Genomic DNA, 17,168 nt, shown 5'->3' with positions numbered 1-17,168 from the left:
AGGAAGATTAGCCCTGAGCTAACATCTGCCACCAATCCTCCTCTTTTTTTGCTGAGGAAGATTGACCCTGAGCTAATGTCTGTGCCCATCTTCCTCTACTTAGTGGGACACCTGCCACAGCATGGCCTGATAAGTGGTGCATAGGTCTGCACCCGGGATCTGAACCAGCGAACCCTGGGCCACCCAAGCGGCGTGTGTGAACTTAACCACTGAGCCAATGGGCCGGTCCCTGCCTATTTTTCAGTTGGGACATTTGTGTTTTTATTATTGAATTTTAAGTGTTCTTTACATTTTCTAGATATAGGTCCCTTGTCAGATAGATGATTTGCAAAAATATTCTCAGACTGTATGGATTTTTTTTATTTTCATTTTTAAAAAAATTGAGCTATAATTGACATATAACACATTAGTTTCAGGTGTACAACATAATGATTTGATATTTGTATATACTGTGAAATGATCACCACAGTAAGTCTAGTTAACATCCTCTTTTTGTTTTTTTGATGATGTCCTCTGAAGCACAAACTTTTAAATTTTTATAATGTCCAATTTATTTTTTCTTTTGTTGTTTATGCTTTTGGCATTATACCTGAGAAACCATTGCCTAATCCAAGGTCACAAAGATTTATGCCTATGTTTTCATTTAAGAGTTTTGTTTTTAGCTTTTATGTTTAGGAGTTTGATTAATTTTGAGTTAATTTTTATATATGGTGTGAGAAGGTGGTTCATCTTCATTTTTTGCATGTGGATATCCAGTTGTCCCAGTACCATTTGTTGAAAAGCCTATTCTTTCCCTATTGAATTGTATTGACATTCTTGTTGAAAATCTGTTGACTGTAAATATAAGAGTTTATTTCTGGTCTCAATGATATCCCACTGATCTATTTGTCTATCTTTATGTAATACCACACAGTCTTGATTGCTATAACTTTGTAGGGAGTTTTGAAATCAGGAATTGTGAGTCCTTCAACTTTGCCCTTTTTTCCCCCAAGATTATTTTGGCTATTCTGGGTCCTTTGAATTACCATATGAATTTTAGGATCAGCTTTTCAATTTCTATAAAGAAGCCAGCTGGGATTTTGATAGAGATTGTCTTGAATCTGTAAATCACATTGAGGAATTCAATATCAAGTCTTGTGATTCATGTAATGTTTTTTAGTTTCCTAGGGCTGCCATGCAGAGTGCCACAAACCAAGTGTTTTAGAATAGCAGAAATTTATTCTCTCGTTCTCAAGGCTAGAAGTCTGAAATCAAGTTGTTGGCTGTTTGGTTCCATCTGGGCACCCTGAAGGAGAATCTGCTTCATGCCTCATGAAGCTTCTGGTGGAGGTCCTAGTTTCTGGTGGAATTCCTTGGCTTGTAGGTGCATTACTCCAATCTCTGCCTTTATCTTCACATGGCGTTCTCCCTGTGTGTCTCTATTTCCAAAGTTCCTCTTCATATAAGGATGTCAATCATTGCATTGGGGACCACCTAATCCAGTATGATCTCATCTTAACTTGATTACATCTGCAAAGACCCTATTTCAAAATAAGGTCACACTCATAGGTATTGGAGGTTAGTACTTTAACATCTTTTTGGAAGACACAGTTCAACCCATAACAGATGCCTTTCATTTATTTTGGCCTTTAATTCCTTTCAACAATGTTTTATTGTTTTCAGTGTATAAATTTTGCAATTCTTTTGTTAAATTTATTCATAAGTATTTTATTCTTTTGGAAGCTAGTGTAAGAGGAATTGTTTTCCTAATTTCATTTTTGGTTCCTTCATTGCTACTGTTTGGAAATACAATTGATTTTTGCATATTGATCTTGTCGCCTGAAACCTTGCTGAACTCATTTATTCTAATAATTTCTTGGTAGATTCCTTAAGATTTTCTAAATGCAAGATCGTGTCATCTGCAAATAGAGGTAGTTTACTTCTTCCATTCCAATCTGGATGACTTTTATTTACTTGCCTAATTTGCTTGCCTAGAAGCTCCAGTGCAAATGTTGGATGCAAGTGGTATATTCTATCATAGAGAGGAGACACCTTGTTCCTGAGCCTAGGGGGAAAGACTTCAGTCTCTTACCATTAATTATGATGTTAGCTCTGGGTTTTTCATAGATGCCTTTTATTAGGTTGAGGACATTCCCTTCTATTCCTAGTTGTTGAGAGTTTTTATCATGAAGGTGTGTTGGATTTTATCACTGCATTTTCTGTGTCTATTGAGATTATCGTGTGGTTTTTGTCCATTATTCTGTTGATATGGTATATTTCATTAATTGATTTTTGGTTTTAAATCAACCTTGCATTTCTAGGATAAGTCTCATTGGGTTGTGGTGTATAATCCTTTTTATTTGTTGCTGGATTTAGTTTGCTAGTATTTTGTTGCGGATTTTTGTGTTTATATTCATAGGAGTATTGGTCAGTAGTTTTCTTTTCTAGTGATGTTTTTGTCTGGTTTGCTATCAAGGTAATACTGGCCTCATAGGATGAGTTGGGAAGAGTTTCTTCCTTTTCTTTTCTTTCTTTTTTTTTAAAGATTGGCACCTAAGATAACAACTGTTGCCAATCTTTTTTTTTTTTTCCCTTCTTCTTCCCAAAGCCCCCCAGTACGTAGTTGTATATTCTAGTTGTTAGTGCCCCTGGTTGTGCTATGTGGGATGCTGCCTCAGCATGGCCTGATGAACAGTGCCATGTCTGTACCCAGGATCCAAACTGGCGAAACCCTGGGCCATCAGGAGCGGAGCACGCAAACTTAACCACTTGACCACAGGGCCGGCCCCCCCTCCTTTTCTATTTAGATTTTCTCTTTCTTCTTGAATCAATTTTAGTAGTTTGTGTTTTTCTAGGAATTTGCCTATTTTATCCAGGTTATCTAGTTATTAGTATACAGTTGTTAATAATATTTTCTTATAACTCTTTAAAATTTCTATAAGGTCGGTAGTAATGTTTCCTCTTTCACTTCTCATTTTAGTAATTTTAGTCTTCTCTCTTTTTCTCGGTCCATTTAGCTAAAGGTTTTTCACTTTTATTCACCCTTTCAAAGAAGCAAGTTTTGGTTTTGTTGATTTGCTATATTATTTTTCTATTCTTTATTTCATTGATTTCTACTCTAACCTTATTTCCTTCCTTCCACTTGTTTTAGGTTTGCTTTTCTCTCCTTTGTCCAGGGTCTTATGGTAGAAGGTTAGGTTGTTGGTTTGAGATTTTTCTTCTTTTTTTCAATGTAGGCATTTACGGCTATAAATTTCCCTGTAAGCACTACTTTAGCTTCATCCCATAAGTTTTGGTATATTGTGTCTTCATTTTCATTGTCTCAAAGTATTTTCCAATTTTCCTTTTGCTTTCTTTTTTTGACCCCCTGGTAATTTAGGAGTGTGCTGTTTATTTTCCACATATTTGTGAATTTCTCAAATAACTTTCTGTTACTAATTTCTAGTTTCACTCCATTGTGATTGGAGAACACACTTTGTATAATTTCAATCCTCTTTAATTTATTAAGGTTTGTTTTATGGGCTAGGATATGCTGTTTCCTTGAGAATGTTCCATATGCACTAAAGAATATGTGTAGTCGGTTATTGAGTATTTATATAGATGTCTGTTAGGTTTAGTTTGTGTATGATGTAGTTCATGTCTTATTATTTCCTATTGATCTTCTCCCTAGCTGTTCTATCCATTATTGAAAGTTGGATATTGAAGTCTCCAACTATTACTGTTGCATCGTCTATTTCTCCCTTCACTTATGTCAGTTTTTGCTTCATGTATTTTGGTGCTCTGTTGCTAGGTGAATGCATGTTTGTAATTGTTATATCATCCTGTGGATTGACACTTTTATTATTATGAAATGTACTTTTTAATCTCTAATCACTTTTTTTTGGTTTGCTTTAAAGTCTATTTTGACTGATATTAGCAGTGGTTGCTATTTTCATGATATATCTTTTTTCTGTCCTTTTACTTTCAACCTATATGTATCTTTGAATCTAAAGCATATCTCCTGTACAGCATATAGTTGGGTCTAGCTTTTTTATGCAATCTAACAATCCCTGCCTTTTGATTAAATTGTTTAATCCATTCACAGATTATGTTATTGATATAGTTGGATTTATATCTGCTCTTTTACTTGTCATTTTTTTAAAGTTTCGTGACTTTCTTGTTCCTCTATTCTTCCATTACTGCCTTCTTTTACATTAAGTGAATATTTTTTAGTGTAACATTTCAATTCTTTTAATGATTTTTTCTTTTATATTTTTTGTTATTTTTTTTGGTAAAGAACTATTTATCTCTATGAGAAGTATAAAGTATAAAGTTTCATTCAAACTGAAATGTTATTTTAAATTCAAAATGGAGCATTGTATGTTGCTATATGTTTTGATAATTAAAAAGTCAGTAATGGTAATGAATCTTTATGCTGAGGCCATGAGTAGGGAAAAGGGCCCAATGGTGGGTAAATATAGTTGGCTCTGAAAAGTAGATATGCAGTAGTGTCTTTGTCATAAAAACTCCTGTTGATAATTTATGAATGAGTAAGTGTCTACGGCATTGCAAACTTAGAACTGGAAATTAGTACACAACAGCAACAACAACTTTCTGTTTTATATCCTGTCGGACATAGTCAGGTAGGCTATTTATTAATTATGTCTGTTAAAATCACAAAATTGTCCTATTTGACATAATTTAGATGCATATTTAAATATTTATTTATTAATCTTATATTAACTCAAGGACTACTGAATTAAAAATTAATATCAAGAGTTTGAAACACCACCTGAAAAAGTGGTGCAGCAGCAGCAGCAATTCATCTTGCATAGACTTCAACATCAGGTTCCGTCAGTCCACTCAACACACCTCTTATCTTCTATTCCTTTATTGAACTGTAATTTGGCAATAGCACATCACAGCGTTTGTTTTCCAGCAGGCCAGACAGGACCAGAGTAGAGTTGGCCCGCCACTTCCAGCTAAATGCATTAACAAAGTGTTAAATTGTATAGCTGTACTCACCTAGTAAACTGTGAATAAGCTGTTTACACAAAATGTACATGATTAGATAATATATGTACTTGTAAAGTACAAAAGAAAATTTTTAGATTTTCTTAGAATTCTTGTCTTCTTGTTATTTCATCTTCAAAGAGAGATCGTTTATAACTAAAAGTCAGTCTTCAACATAAGAAAAGCTGTTTTGGCAGAAGTCCTAGGTCTTTAGTTACTTGCCATGTACCTTTTTTACCTACGAAAACTCCCTGGCCTCTCTTTCCAGGGTGGATATGACCATCTTCTTCTCCTGAAGAGGAGTTAGAGCTTTTTACTCTCAAGCTTCTCTGCATTTTCTTTTTGTTGTTGTTATTCTTTTTAAAAATCTTCAATTGGGGCCTGGCCCCGTGGCCGAGTGGTTAAGTTCACGTGCTCCTCTTTGGCAGCCCAGGGTTTCACCGGTTTGGATCCTGGGCGCGGACATGGCACTGCTCGTCAGGCCACACTGAGGCGGCGTCCCACATGCCACAACTAGAAGGATCCACAAGTAAATAATATACAACTGTGTACTGGGAAGTTTTGGGGAGAAAAAGCAGGAAAAGGGGAAAAAAACTTCAATCATAATAGCCTTTTTGAAATTTTATGAAAACGAAATAGTTTTGGATCTACCAAGTTGCATTTCTGCATGTTACACCACTGATTTATTTGGGGGGAAATGCAATATATAAATTTGGTAGAAATTTTACATGGAATTTGGGGCTGAGAAGAGGGAGCGAGGGTCTGGAATTTGAGAGCTAAAAGTGCCAGATCCCACTTTCTGCATTATACACAGGTCAAGATTAATGGAACTAGGTGAGTTACTCTCCAGGTGATTGAGAAGGGTGGGAAATTTAGAGACTGAAATGGATCTCTGAATAGTCAGTTAAGCCTTTGAGTGATTGAGAAGATAAATACTAGGACAAAATCCATCCTAACAACTGAGTCCGTTATGTAAAGCAAACCTACGGATGTGAAATGCAACCAAGTCTGTTTTATGTTAAGGCAAGTATAAACCAACTTAATCTTAGACCTGCCTCCAGCCCCAGATTATGTTTGGTGTGAGCACAAAGAGCTGTACAGCATGAATGCACAAGGAATCAGTGGAGTGAGAAGGCTGACTGCCAGGGAAGTTTGGCACAGGCACTTTAAGAGGAAGGGGAAATTTTTCCCTCGTTGAATCAACTTTGGCTCTCTGGAATAGAGAACATGAAGAGAGGGGGACCAAGGAAAGCCAACCCTATTCTACTTGTTGATACCTTAACAAGCTGTTGATTTTTAAAAGGGGATAAAGGGGCAAAGTGTGGGTAGCATTCTGTTCCCCGAGTCAATCCTAATGAAGTAGGAGGTTCTTGAAGAAATTAATTTCCATTTAAATTCATGTGTGACCCTCTTCTAGAAACCTCCACTTGTTTTGGAATTTTTGTTGAGAATTTCAAGTGATCCAGCAATAATAAGGTCTTTTTTTGACATGTTCTAATTCGTAAGTCTACGTTTTATGTTGAGTGCCTGATTTCAGCTGTAGAAATTTTCTCAAAATTGAAACGACTGATTGCTTTCCTGTTTACTAATTTAAGACAGAAAAATAAATCATGATTTTTGTACTTCCGAACCAATCAGGCTTTTAATCCAGGGTACTGTACTCACAGGATTCCTGTAGGAGTTGATGCCAAATTTCCTGGCGAAGGAACAGTGGTCAATTCCAGGGCTTTTCTGACTTAAAGACACAGTGGTACTTCTCAGCAGAAAATACAAACCTGCCCCTCCACTGCAGTTGCTGAGCTTAACAAAAGGTGACAGAAGCAATGAAATGGGTGGATTTTACCGAGGCATTATAGAACAAAGAAAAAAGAGTCGGTGATCTTCTTGGGCACCCCCACACCCTACCCCCCGCCAACAAAAAGCATTTGAAAAGACTGACTCTGTTTCTTCTTCAGAAATGACTTTAATTCTCTTACCGTGGTCAACTTTTGATTATCTGTGGGCAGATTTTCTGTTTTGCATCGTATCTGCACAAAGGACTACTCTACAGTAGCATCCCACTGATGGAGCATTTACCCAGAATTAGAGGAAGTCACTTAAATTCTTTTTTGGTTTTTTTTTTGAGGAAGATTAGCCCTGAGCTAACTACTGCCAATCTTCCTCTTTTTGCTGAGGAAGACTGGCCCTGAGCTAACATCCGTGCCTGTCTTCCTCTACTTTATACGCAGGATGCCTGCCACAGCATGGCTTGCCAAGCAGTGCCATGTCCACACCCGAGATCCGAACCGGCAAACCCCGGGCCACCGAGAAGCGGAACATGTGAACTTAACCTCTGCGCCACTGGGCTGGCCCCTAAATTCTTTATCCCTACTCAGTTGTAGGAGCTTATGTTTCTGTCTCCCCTCCTGGGAGAAAAGGGGGTACGATTCATAGCATCTGAGCTTAATTCCTGTATTTTCTCCTGATCAGTTTGATGCTACCTAAGGCTCCCTTCCTTAAGATATGCGTCTCTGGTTAAAATTGAACTACATAAAGCTGAACAGAACATTTTCTTTCATGCTGTGTGACATGATATTCTTTTGGTTCCAAAAGAAAACTCTGAATTTAGCTCCCTTTTACACTGAAAAAATCATGTTTAATTTAGTGCCGTCCCTAGGCTGTAGCTTTTCCGTGCAACTGCTGTTGACTAACAGGCATTGCTTTTTCCTCAACTTAACTGGTTAGGCTGGAATATTTTTCAGTTATTTTTGTAATTTGATTCTAATTTTAATGACTCTTTGTATTTTTGTATAATCATACCCTTGTGTGTTTTTTATGCATTTGTTTTCTGAATACACCTTTTGCCCACCTTAGGTCCAAAACACTTGATGTTTTAAAAACTAGCTGAGCCTGGTCATTCTTTGGTGCTTCACAGCCATGGTTGTATTTCTGAGTGTAGATTTTTAGTGTGAGGGAATGTTGCTATCTTTTTAAAGTGTTTCACTGGAAAATTGACAAGAGGGCCCTGGAGTCATAGACTTACTGCTGTTACTCCAGTTTTTCTCCATTATAAATGCCATGTTTTATTTTTTTTCTCTGTTTTGAAGTTAAAGACATTTTCTGTGGCTGAAATTTTTACAATAAAGTTGTCTTCTTGAAATTTCGTACTTAAAAACGCCAAGAGGTCTTAGGTGTTTTAAAGAATGGATTTTAAAATTTTATGTATATCATAATGATATTTTACTAAGAAAAAGTGTCTGGATTACTATTGCACTAATTAAATTATATTTGTATTTTTATGCCCCACCCATTTCCAAAATAATTTCAGGCAATTTACATTAAAATCATTTATCATACATCCGCCATAACCACTGAAATGGAAGAGGTAGAAAATACCAAGTGTTGGCAAGGATGTGGAATAGTAGAACTTTTTGTACGCTGCACGTGAGAGAGTAAATTGCTACAAGTGCTTTGGAAAACTGTTTGGCAGTATCTGCTAAGCTGAACATAGGCAAACCGTATGAGCATTCTACTCCTGGGTATATGCCCAACAGACATGTATACATATGTTTACGAAAAGGCGTGTACTAGAATGTTCACAGTAGTACTATTTATAGCAGCCCCAAACTGCAAGCTACACAAATACTCGTTGTTATGGACTGGATTGTGTCCCCCTAAAATTCATAGGTGAAGCCCTAACCCCCAATGTGACTGTATCTGGGGACAAGGCATGTAGGAGGTCATTAAGGTTAAATGAGGTCATAAGGGTAGGGCTCTAGTCCCATAGGACTGGTGTCTTTATAAAAAGAAGAGATACCAGGAGTGCTCTCACATGGAGGAAAGGCCGTGTGAGGACGTAGTGAGAAGGTGGCCATCTGCAAGCCACAGAGAGGCCTCAGAGGAGATCAAACCTGCCAACACCCTGACCTTGGACTTCTCACTTCCAGAACCGTGAGAAGAGAAATTTCTGTTGCTTAAGCCACCTAGTTGGTGTTATTCTGTTACGGCAGCCGTAGCAGACATACACTCATCAACAGTAGAATGGAAATAAATGGTGATATTTTCACGCAATAGAATACTGTACAGAAACAAAAATAAACAGATTACTTCCACATGCATTGATATGGATGAATCTCACAAATATAATATTGAGTAAATGAAGCCAGATACTTGTTAATAAGGGAAATGAGCTTATATGAAGCAATATGTACCCCAGTACCCAACTTGAAAATGATTTAGGACACACTCTTAATGATGTGATCACTATTAGTGCAAAAGGAAAGAAATTTTCCTATGTCTGGAATATTTTTCAATCAGCAAAGTTCAGGACTATCAGATAGGGTAATTAATACTTTATGTTTTAAAAACCTTTAAAAAGTGATAACTTTTACATATTATATATTTGAGGTATTTAAATTTTAAAATAATTTTATTTCTCATTTATTTTGTGTTAATGTTTCCTGCTGTTAAAAGTCTATATCAGGTAGAGATCATTTTTACATGTTATTGAAATATATAATCTTACTATTTTGGTTTATAATAGTGATAAACCATAAACTTATTATTATGCTGTTGTTTTACAAAGTTTTGTATAAACCTAAGATGGAAAAATGATTCACTGTTTATTATTATGGACGCTCATTCTTATTTGAAAGCATATAAAGTATTGTGATAAATACAGAATAACTTACGATTTCAGGAATTTTCAAGATTGTTATCTTTTGGGAATTTAGAAACACTTTTTCTGGGATTCCCTCAGATTTTCCAGCTGTGTGGTTACCCCTAACTCTCCTCTGGTTCTTCATGTTCTAAGGACTATAGGTTTTCTATTGGAGTTTTAGTTGCCCTGAGCAGTACTGACTTCCTGTCTTCAGTCTGAAAGCTGTAAAAATGGGTAACTTATCCTGATTTTCCCTTCTCCCTGGTGTCGGCCCCCTCCAGAATCTACCTGCTTCTGTTCACTGTCCAATGCCTTCAGCTCGTCTGTTTTTGTATTTTGTCCAGAGTTTATAGCTGCTTTTAGCAGGAGAGTCCGTTGAGGTGGAGCTTCCTTGGTCCTACTAGAAGCAGAACTCTTCTCGCTGTTCTTATAGAGCACACCCTCTAGTATCTTCTGGAGAAGGCCACGTGGAAAATATGTTTTTGAGGGCTCATCTGTCCAATCTAATTGCTTGATTAATAGTTTGACTGGGCATAGGTTGTTTGACAATAAGATTCCCTTAGAAAATCTTAGACACTATACTGTTATCTTCACGCTTCCATCATTGCAGTTGCAAAGTTTGATGTGAGTCTTTCTTGAACTTTTATATTTGACCTATTTTTTTCCCTTTTGGAGTTTTTAAGATATTCTTTCTTTATTCCTGGTTTCCTGAAATTTCATGATAATGTGCCTTAGAATGGAGCTTTCCGCCGCTATTCTTTGTGCTGGGTATTCATTGGGCTCTTTCAACTTAGAAGATCATGTCCCTCAGTTCCAGGAAGTTTTATTTTTCCTTTGATTCTTTTCTTCTTTGCTTTTTTCCGTAGTCTTTGGAGCTCATCCTGGTTAGATATTGAACCTTGTGGATTTATCTTCTAGTTTTTAAAATTTTCCCTTCTATTTCCCATCTTTTTGTCGTTTTGCTCTATTTTCTGAAAGATTACTTCAACTCTTTCTCCCATTTCTTTTGCTGAATTTTCTATTTAGCAGTCATATTTAGAGCTCTTTCTTTCTTTTTTGAAGAAGATTAGCCCTGAGCTAACTGCCACCAATTCTCCTCTTTTTTTTTTTGCTGAGGAAGACTGGCCTTGAGCTAACATCCATGCTCATTTTCCTCTATTTTATGTGTGGGACACCTACCACAGCATGGCATGCCAAGTGGTTCCATGTCCGTACACGGGATCCGAACCGGCGAACCCCGGGCCACCAAAGCAGAACATGCGCACTTAACTGCTGCACCACCGGGCCGGCCCCTAGAGCTCTTTCTTATGCCCTAATTGTTCTTTTAGTTTACAGCATCCTTCTTTGTTTTATGGATGCAATATCTTCTTCTCTCTGGGCATATTAGAGTGTATTTTTCCCCTTCTGGTCTCTGTATTTTTTCTTTGCTTCCTCCAAGATCCTTTTTTCTACTTCTTTATTTTGGTTTTTATCTCTTATCCTAGAGGCTTTCCTTAAATGCCTAGAAATACTTGGTTGTCCATTCACACTTAAGATTGAGGCATTAAAAAGCTTATTAGGGGGCCAGCCCATGGTCAAGTGGTTAAAGTTCCATGCACTCCACTTTGGCAGCCTGGGTTCACAAGTTCAGATCCCAGGCGCAGACTGATGCCATTCGTCAAGGCATGCTGTGGCAGCAACCCACATACAAAATAGAGGAAGATTGGCACAGATGTTAGCTCAGAGCTAATCTTTCTCCAAAAAAAAAAAAAAAAAAAGCTGATTTGAAGTTCTATGTGCATAAATAGGGTTTTATTGATTGGTGAGCTTCACTGGAGGGTGATAAGGTGGCAGGTTAGGTTTTCCATTGAAGAACCCGCAAATGTCAGTATCTGCAAGTCTTTCTTTTGGCCATTCAGTTTACTCCAATCTTTCTGTCTTCCTGGGATGGAAGCTTGGCTAGTAGAGTTCTGGATGCTGGAGAGGGAGGGACTTTTGGTTTTGTTGTTTAATATGTAGGATTTCAGTATGGTGTCTCTCCTCCTTTCTTTTTTGTTAAAACTGTCCCAGACAGTAAACTTACCAGTTTCAGCTGGAGTGGAGAAGGTACAAGAATCTGGCAGTCTAGGTAAAGGGAGGGAATCTAAGGAACTGCCTTTGTCTTATTTTCAAACTATGCCTCTGTTTCCAGCCTGACCCCTCACCTGTATATTTGAGTGTATCTAATGATGCCAAACCTTTGGAAGATTTTTGGTGAGAACTGGCTTGCTTCATCTTGGCTCAGCACCTCATCTCCCACCTTCTGATTTCTCAATCTACTGAAGTCCTGCTCATCCAACTAAGGAAAGCAATGGCAGTCTTCTTCCAGACTCCTCTTATCTTTCCAAGTGATTCTCTTAGAGAACCCTTCCTCACATCACTTGTCTTTGGGGAGGATAAATTACCCTCTTCTTTCCTAACGGGAAGGGAGGGAAAAAGTTCCTATCACAAATACTAGACACAAAGGCCAGTGGCTCCTGACCCCCTTTTCCCTCCTTATAAAGGAGTGGTGGTGTGGGGAAGAGGAGGGGATGGTGGAGGAGGAGTGGCATTTGGAGTAGGGCTGCTTCTCCTCATTATTTAACTGTGAGGGCAGGAGTCTGGATCCAGTTAATGGTGGATTGTTGGTGGTTCTCTTTAGAAACAGTGGGAGTACTTAGCACTTCTGGCCATCAACTTTGGGCCTTAAGTGCAGTTCCAGGACAAGAGGGAAAAGTTGTGCTCAAAAACTGCATAAAATTCCATTGTATCAATGTATCTACATGTATTTCAAATTCCCCATTGTTGGACATTTAGGAGGTTCTTTTTCACTTTTTTAGTGTTGGCAGTGTCACAGTGAACATCCTTGTAGTTCTTTTTCACTTTTTTAATGTTGTCACAGTGAACATCCTTGTAGTCATTAACCATTATTTCCATAGGTGAAATTCCTATGCGTGTAATAGCTGGGTGATATGATATGCATGTTTTTAATGCTTTTATTATATATTATCTGGTTGCCCTGAAATCTTTTACCAGATTTACACTCCTCTCAGCAGTACATAATAGGGTCCCTTTTCTCTTACCCAGGCTTGCTCCAGCTGTTTGATCTTTTTTCTTATCTCTGCCAGTTTGGATAAAAGAATGGCATCTCACGATTTTACTTTGCATTTGTTATCACTAGTGAGAATGAACGATTTTACATAAACTTCTTGCCCATTATGCTATTTTTTTGTGTGTGTGCAATTTGCCTGTTCAGGTCTTTTGACAGCTTTTCTATTGGCGTATTCAATTTTTTTTTATCTGTTGGTTTTTTTTATACATTGATAATATTAATCATATGCCATAAATGTTGCCACTCTGTTTCCTGGTTTGATATGCCTATATATTTTATTTATAATACTTTCTGTTATACATAAAATTTAAATTTTATATATTCAGATCTTAGATAAGTGACTTAATTCTCTGAGTCTCAGTTTTCTCTTCTGCAAAAATGGAATAATAACACATACTACGTAGTAAGGTGGGGTAGTATAGGTAAATTAACTGCTATATAATAGTTGCTCAGCAAATGATAACTTTTATTCCCTGTGTGACACATTGAAATAGTTCAGAATCATCTAAATTTTTTACTAGAATTACAAAACATACTCAAAGATGTTTAAAGCAGGTGTGAACTTGGATAATGAGTAAAACTCTGAATCTTTTAGGCTAATATAGACAGGTAAGTTTTAATTTCCCTTTTTACTTTTCTAATTCTCATCCTTAAAAAAAATTAATGAGCTCTGATTGATGCATCCTCTTTTTATTTTTATTTATTTATTTATTATGAGGAAGATTAGCCCTGAGCTAATGTCTGCTGGCAGTCCTCCTCTTTTTGCTGAGGAAGACTGGCCCTGAGCTAACATCCATGCCCATCTTCCTCTACTTTATATGTGGGACGCCTACCACAGCATGGCTTGCCGAGCAGTGCCATGTCCACACCTGGGATCCAAACAGGCGAACCCCGGGCCGCCGAAGCGGAATGTGCGCACTTAACCGCTGCGCCACCGGGCCGGCCCGATGCATCCTCTTAAGTAGGGAAATCTGAAGCCTGAGTGGAGTGTGAGAAGACTAGTGTTTTCTTGTAAGTTATTTGTTAAGGGATTATGAATATATTCATTTCTGGTAAGGATTCCTTTCACAGCATCCTTATTTATTTTATATCAATATAGATACATCTAATAAAACCAAAAGCACACATTAGCCCCTCCTGCTTTTAAGACAATACGAAGATGAGGTTCCTGTTCCCCAGCAGATCAGTAGAACTTACTCCCTGAGGTCAAGTACAAGTTGGCGTAGATGGGTAATAGTCTATTCAGTTGTAAATTACATAAACTGCATTTGTGAATGTTTATTTTTAGGCCACTTAACACCAATATGAATTTTTATTTTGCATGTTCTAACTTCTGAGTAACTTTTTATGATAATATAATAGAATTCTTATAAGATACTGTTATAATAAAAATAATTGTGTAATTTCATCACTATAAGTGAAATCACATATAGTAATTTCATAAACGACAGAATATGTGGCCTGACTAAAATCTGGTGAGCTACATTTTAATATTATATTAGAGCACAAAGTAAAAAAGAAATCACCACTGAGGACATTTTTAATCAGTTGTTTATTCACCGAATATGCTTTTAGAAACGTCTTGTGTGCTGGTTATTTTTCAGAATTCAGTTTTCCTCCTCTGTTGGGTAACACCCCTGCCCTACAGAGAGGTTAGCTTTCTGAAAGCCAGCAGATGCCCTGTGTGGCTGGCATTGCTCCCTCTTTTCCATATCCCTTAAAAAGTGGCTCACTTCTCCAACAGTTTTGCATGTGTATGCTGCCATTGCAAGGTGGAGACAGTTCCAAATGAACTCCCAAGAATGATGTGGGCAAAGCCATCTGAACATACATGTGCTTGGCGTGGGCATTGACATTTACATTGGCTTGGGTGATTTCTTTGTACCTTTTAAATAGGTTATTGTCTCTATAGTCACTCTTTCTATAATGTCATTTTGTTATTTTAATATGGCTCTATTCAAATGTCATACAAGGCTTTATGTAAGTCAAATAGCATTTTCCCTGCAAAGTTAATCATTGCAAATGATGTTTTTAAGATCCTTTGAGGTGGAGTGGTTATTACTTGCAATGTGATCATTCCAAACCCTTCATAATGACTGTGTGCTTTGTTGCATTTTAAAGGCATGTGCTGTAGTACAGTTGAAGAATTAGGTGCTCGTGTATTAAATGCCTGCCACCTGATAACTATCTCAGGGGAGAAATTAGTTTGGTTTCATTTAAGCTTAATCTAAAGAAAAAATAATTTGTCATATTAGTTTTCAATAAGACTTATTAAGATAGATGTCCAGAACTGAGTTTAATTGCTTCCACACCTACATAAGAGTGATTTGTGTATCAAAATTAAGCATATTGGCAGGTCATACTGTATAAGTTTGTATGTAGAATGGAAGTAAACTTAACATTTTCACTTGAAGTGTTTTTTTTAACAGCATTTATTTCTTCTGCCAGTTATTTTATTTTGTTGACTGTTAATTTATCAACCCCTCTTTTTAAAAAAAAAAGTGAGAGGAAAAAAGGCCATAGTATTATCACATTTATATATGTGGGTTCCCTAAACCATATGGTGATTTCTAATTAGAATACAAAGGATTCTTTGATGAGGCTAACTTCATAGTAGCTGCAATGGTGGGCATCACAGAAGGAGAGTTTTCTTGAATTTCCAACAAGGGTACTTTTGAGAGAAATCGTGTAGTCTATAATTGTCCTTATACTTGAAGTCTGATAAAGTTATTGATGTGCAGATCAAGTTGGTATTTCGAAGCTGGTAATTTAATTCTGGATGTTTGATCCTCTCAGTCAGTGGCTTGACTTGATTTTTTTTTAAAGCAGCTTCAATATTTAATTTCACATGTACCCTCTTAGTAGAGATTTCAAAGGATACTTTGCTGGATGCTTGACTGCCTTGTCTATTTGCTCTTGTTTTGCATGCAAGAGAGAGCCAGAAGCCTTTCTTCTCATTGTGTACACATAGTATTAATGGATTTACTCTGCCTGTATCGTCTCATTACTGGAAACAGCCAGAAGCACAGAAGTCTTTCAGTGTATGCAAATAAGGCAGAATCATCTACCTGAGAGTTAATATTCTCTGCTTTTAAGTGTATTCTAAATCTAATGTTTGTATTTAGAGCATAACATCCTGTTCTCTTTTTTTATGGGCAAAAAGCTAAGCAGGCTCAGGCAGCTGTTTGATGTTGGCTTCAAGTGTTATTAATTTCATATTCTATTATTCTTTTCACTGTAGCACAAGTGAAGCTGATGTGGAGGCTGTCATGGATAAGTTGTTTGATGAGCTGGCTCAGAAACAAAATGATTGTACGTAAGTTAATTTCTCTTGAAAGAGAATACATTTAGAACACAATGCCCAATCTCCACTGACCAATTAATAAGTTCCATTGCTGTATATGGGTTGATGCCACGCTCAAGTGGCAGTCATTGTATCAGCATTTTGTCTAATTTATGTGTTGAATCATGTGCTATTATTCATCAAGCTATGCATTTCCTATCTGTAAGAGATGAATTTTATAGTAATTATCCAGACAAGATTGAGTCTTTGTTCGTGTTCCCATAGTAACTAGACCAAGGATTCTAAAAGTGCAAGGCAGAGAGCTACGGCTGAATAAAGCCTGTGGAACCGTTGCCGACTGCACATTTGAAGAGCTGTGTGAGAGAGTAAGTATCCAGACACGTTCAGACTCATTGGCCTTTTCACATATTAAAATACTTCATATTTTCCTCTCTGCCTGTTTCAAATTTTAAAATACTATTCACAGAGTCAGAACTGACTAAAAGTCTCATTAAGGGAAATACTCATCTGTGTATGCCATGTGCTTTTTATAGATATTGGCACAAAATTTGCACTTAGAAGGACTCTAAAGGAAAATTAGAAATACAGAAAGAACTGTCAACTGTTGCTGGAAGCAAAACTCGAATCAGTTTTAGGGATCTTTTGTAAAAGTCAAACATAAGAGAATTGTTTTTTTTAAAAATTGAGGTGAGGCTACTATGTGGAGAAAGGAAGATGAAGTAATACTACCGTGATCCAGGGAAGTGTGACATAAAAGAATTTCCATTCCTTGTTCTTATTGCCCATCTGTTATTGCTGTGACATCTGACCTATTTGGGCCAGGGTCAAAGAAAGTGAATTTCTATAACTGTGACATCTATATTACATAATAATATATTCAACAGAGAAAAAATGTATATACACACACATTCATATAAATGAGAAGGACCTTGATTGCAGATTCATTGTAGTTATGAATTCTGTCTTTAAAAACTCTGGAATTCTCAGTACTCAAAGGATATTCAATGTATTTATTGACTGTAAATCTTGAGAAAAACAAATCCAGATTGCATATAACTTTAAGCATAATGCCTCAATTCTCATTTGTAAATTATCATTCCAGCTCGTCTCGGATTTATCTTGACTTTTAGGTAACTAAAAAAGAA

The 17,168-nt window shown here is 36.9% G+C and overlaps 1 protein-coding gene across 2 annotated transcripts in view; it reads left to right on the top strand.

The window, feature by feature from the left end:
• Window positions 1-17,168, top strand: part of AFG1L (AFG1 like ATPase) — a 194,708-nt gene that overhangs the window by 139,454 nt on the left and 38,086 nt on the right. For both annotated transcript variants that reach the window (XM_046674358.1, XM_046674357.1), the window contains exons 9-10: window positions 15,961-16,031; window positions 16,288-16,388. In XM_046674358.1, the coding sequence (XP_046530314.1) occupies window positions 15,961-16,031; window positions 16,288-16,388 (172 nt within the window). The remainder of the gene's footprint in view (window positions 1-15,960; window positions 16,032-16,287; window positions 16,389-17,168) is intronic.

The sequence above is a fragment of the Equus quagga genome, chromosome 11 (assembly GCF_021613505.1).
Source record: "Equus quagga isolate Etosha38 chromosome 11, UCLA_HA_Equagga_1.0, whole genome shotgun sequence".
Taxonomy (NCBI): Eukaryota; Metazoa; Chordata; class Mammalia; order Perissodactyla; family Equidae; genus Equus; species Equus quagga.
Note: the sequence above shows the minus strand (reverse complement) of the source record. Positions and strands in the feature narration are given on the sequence as shown.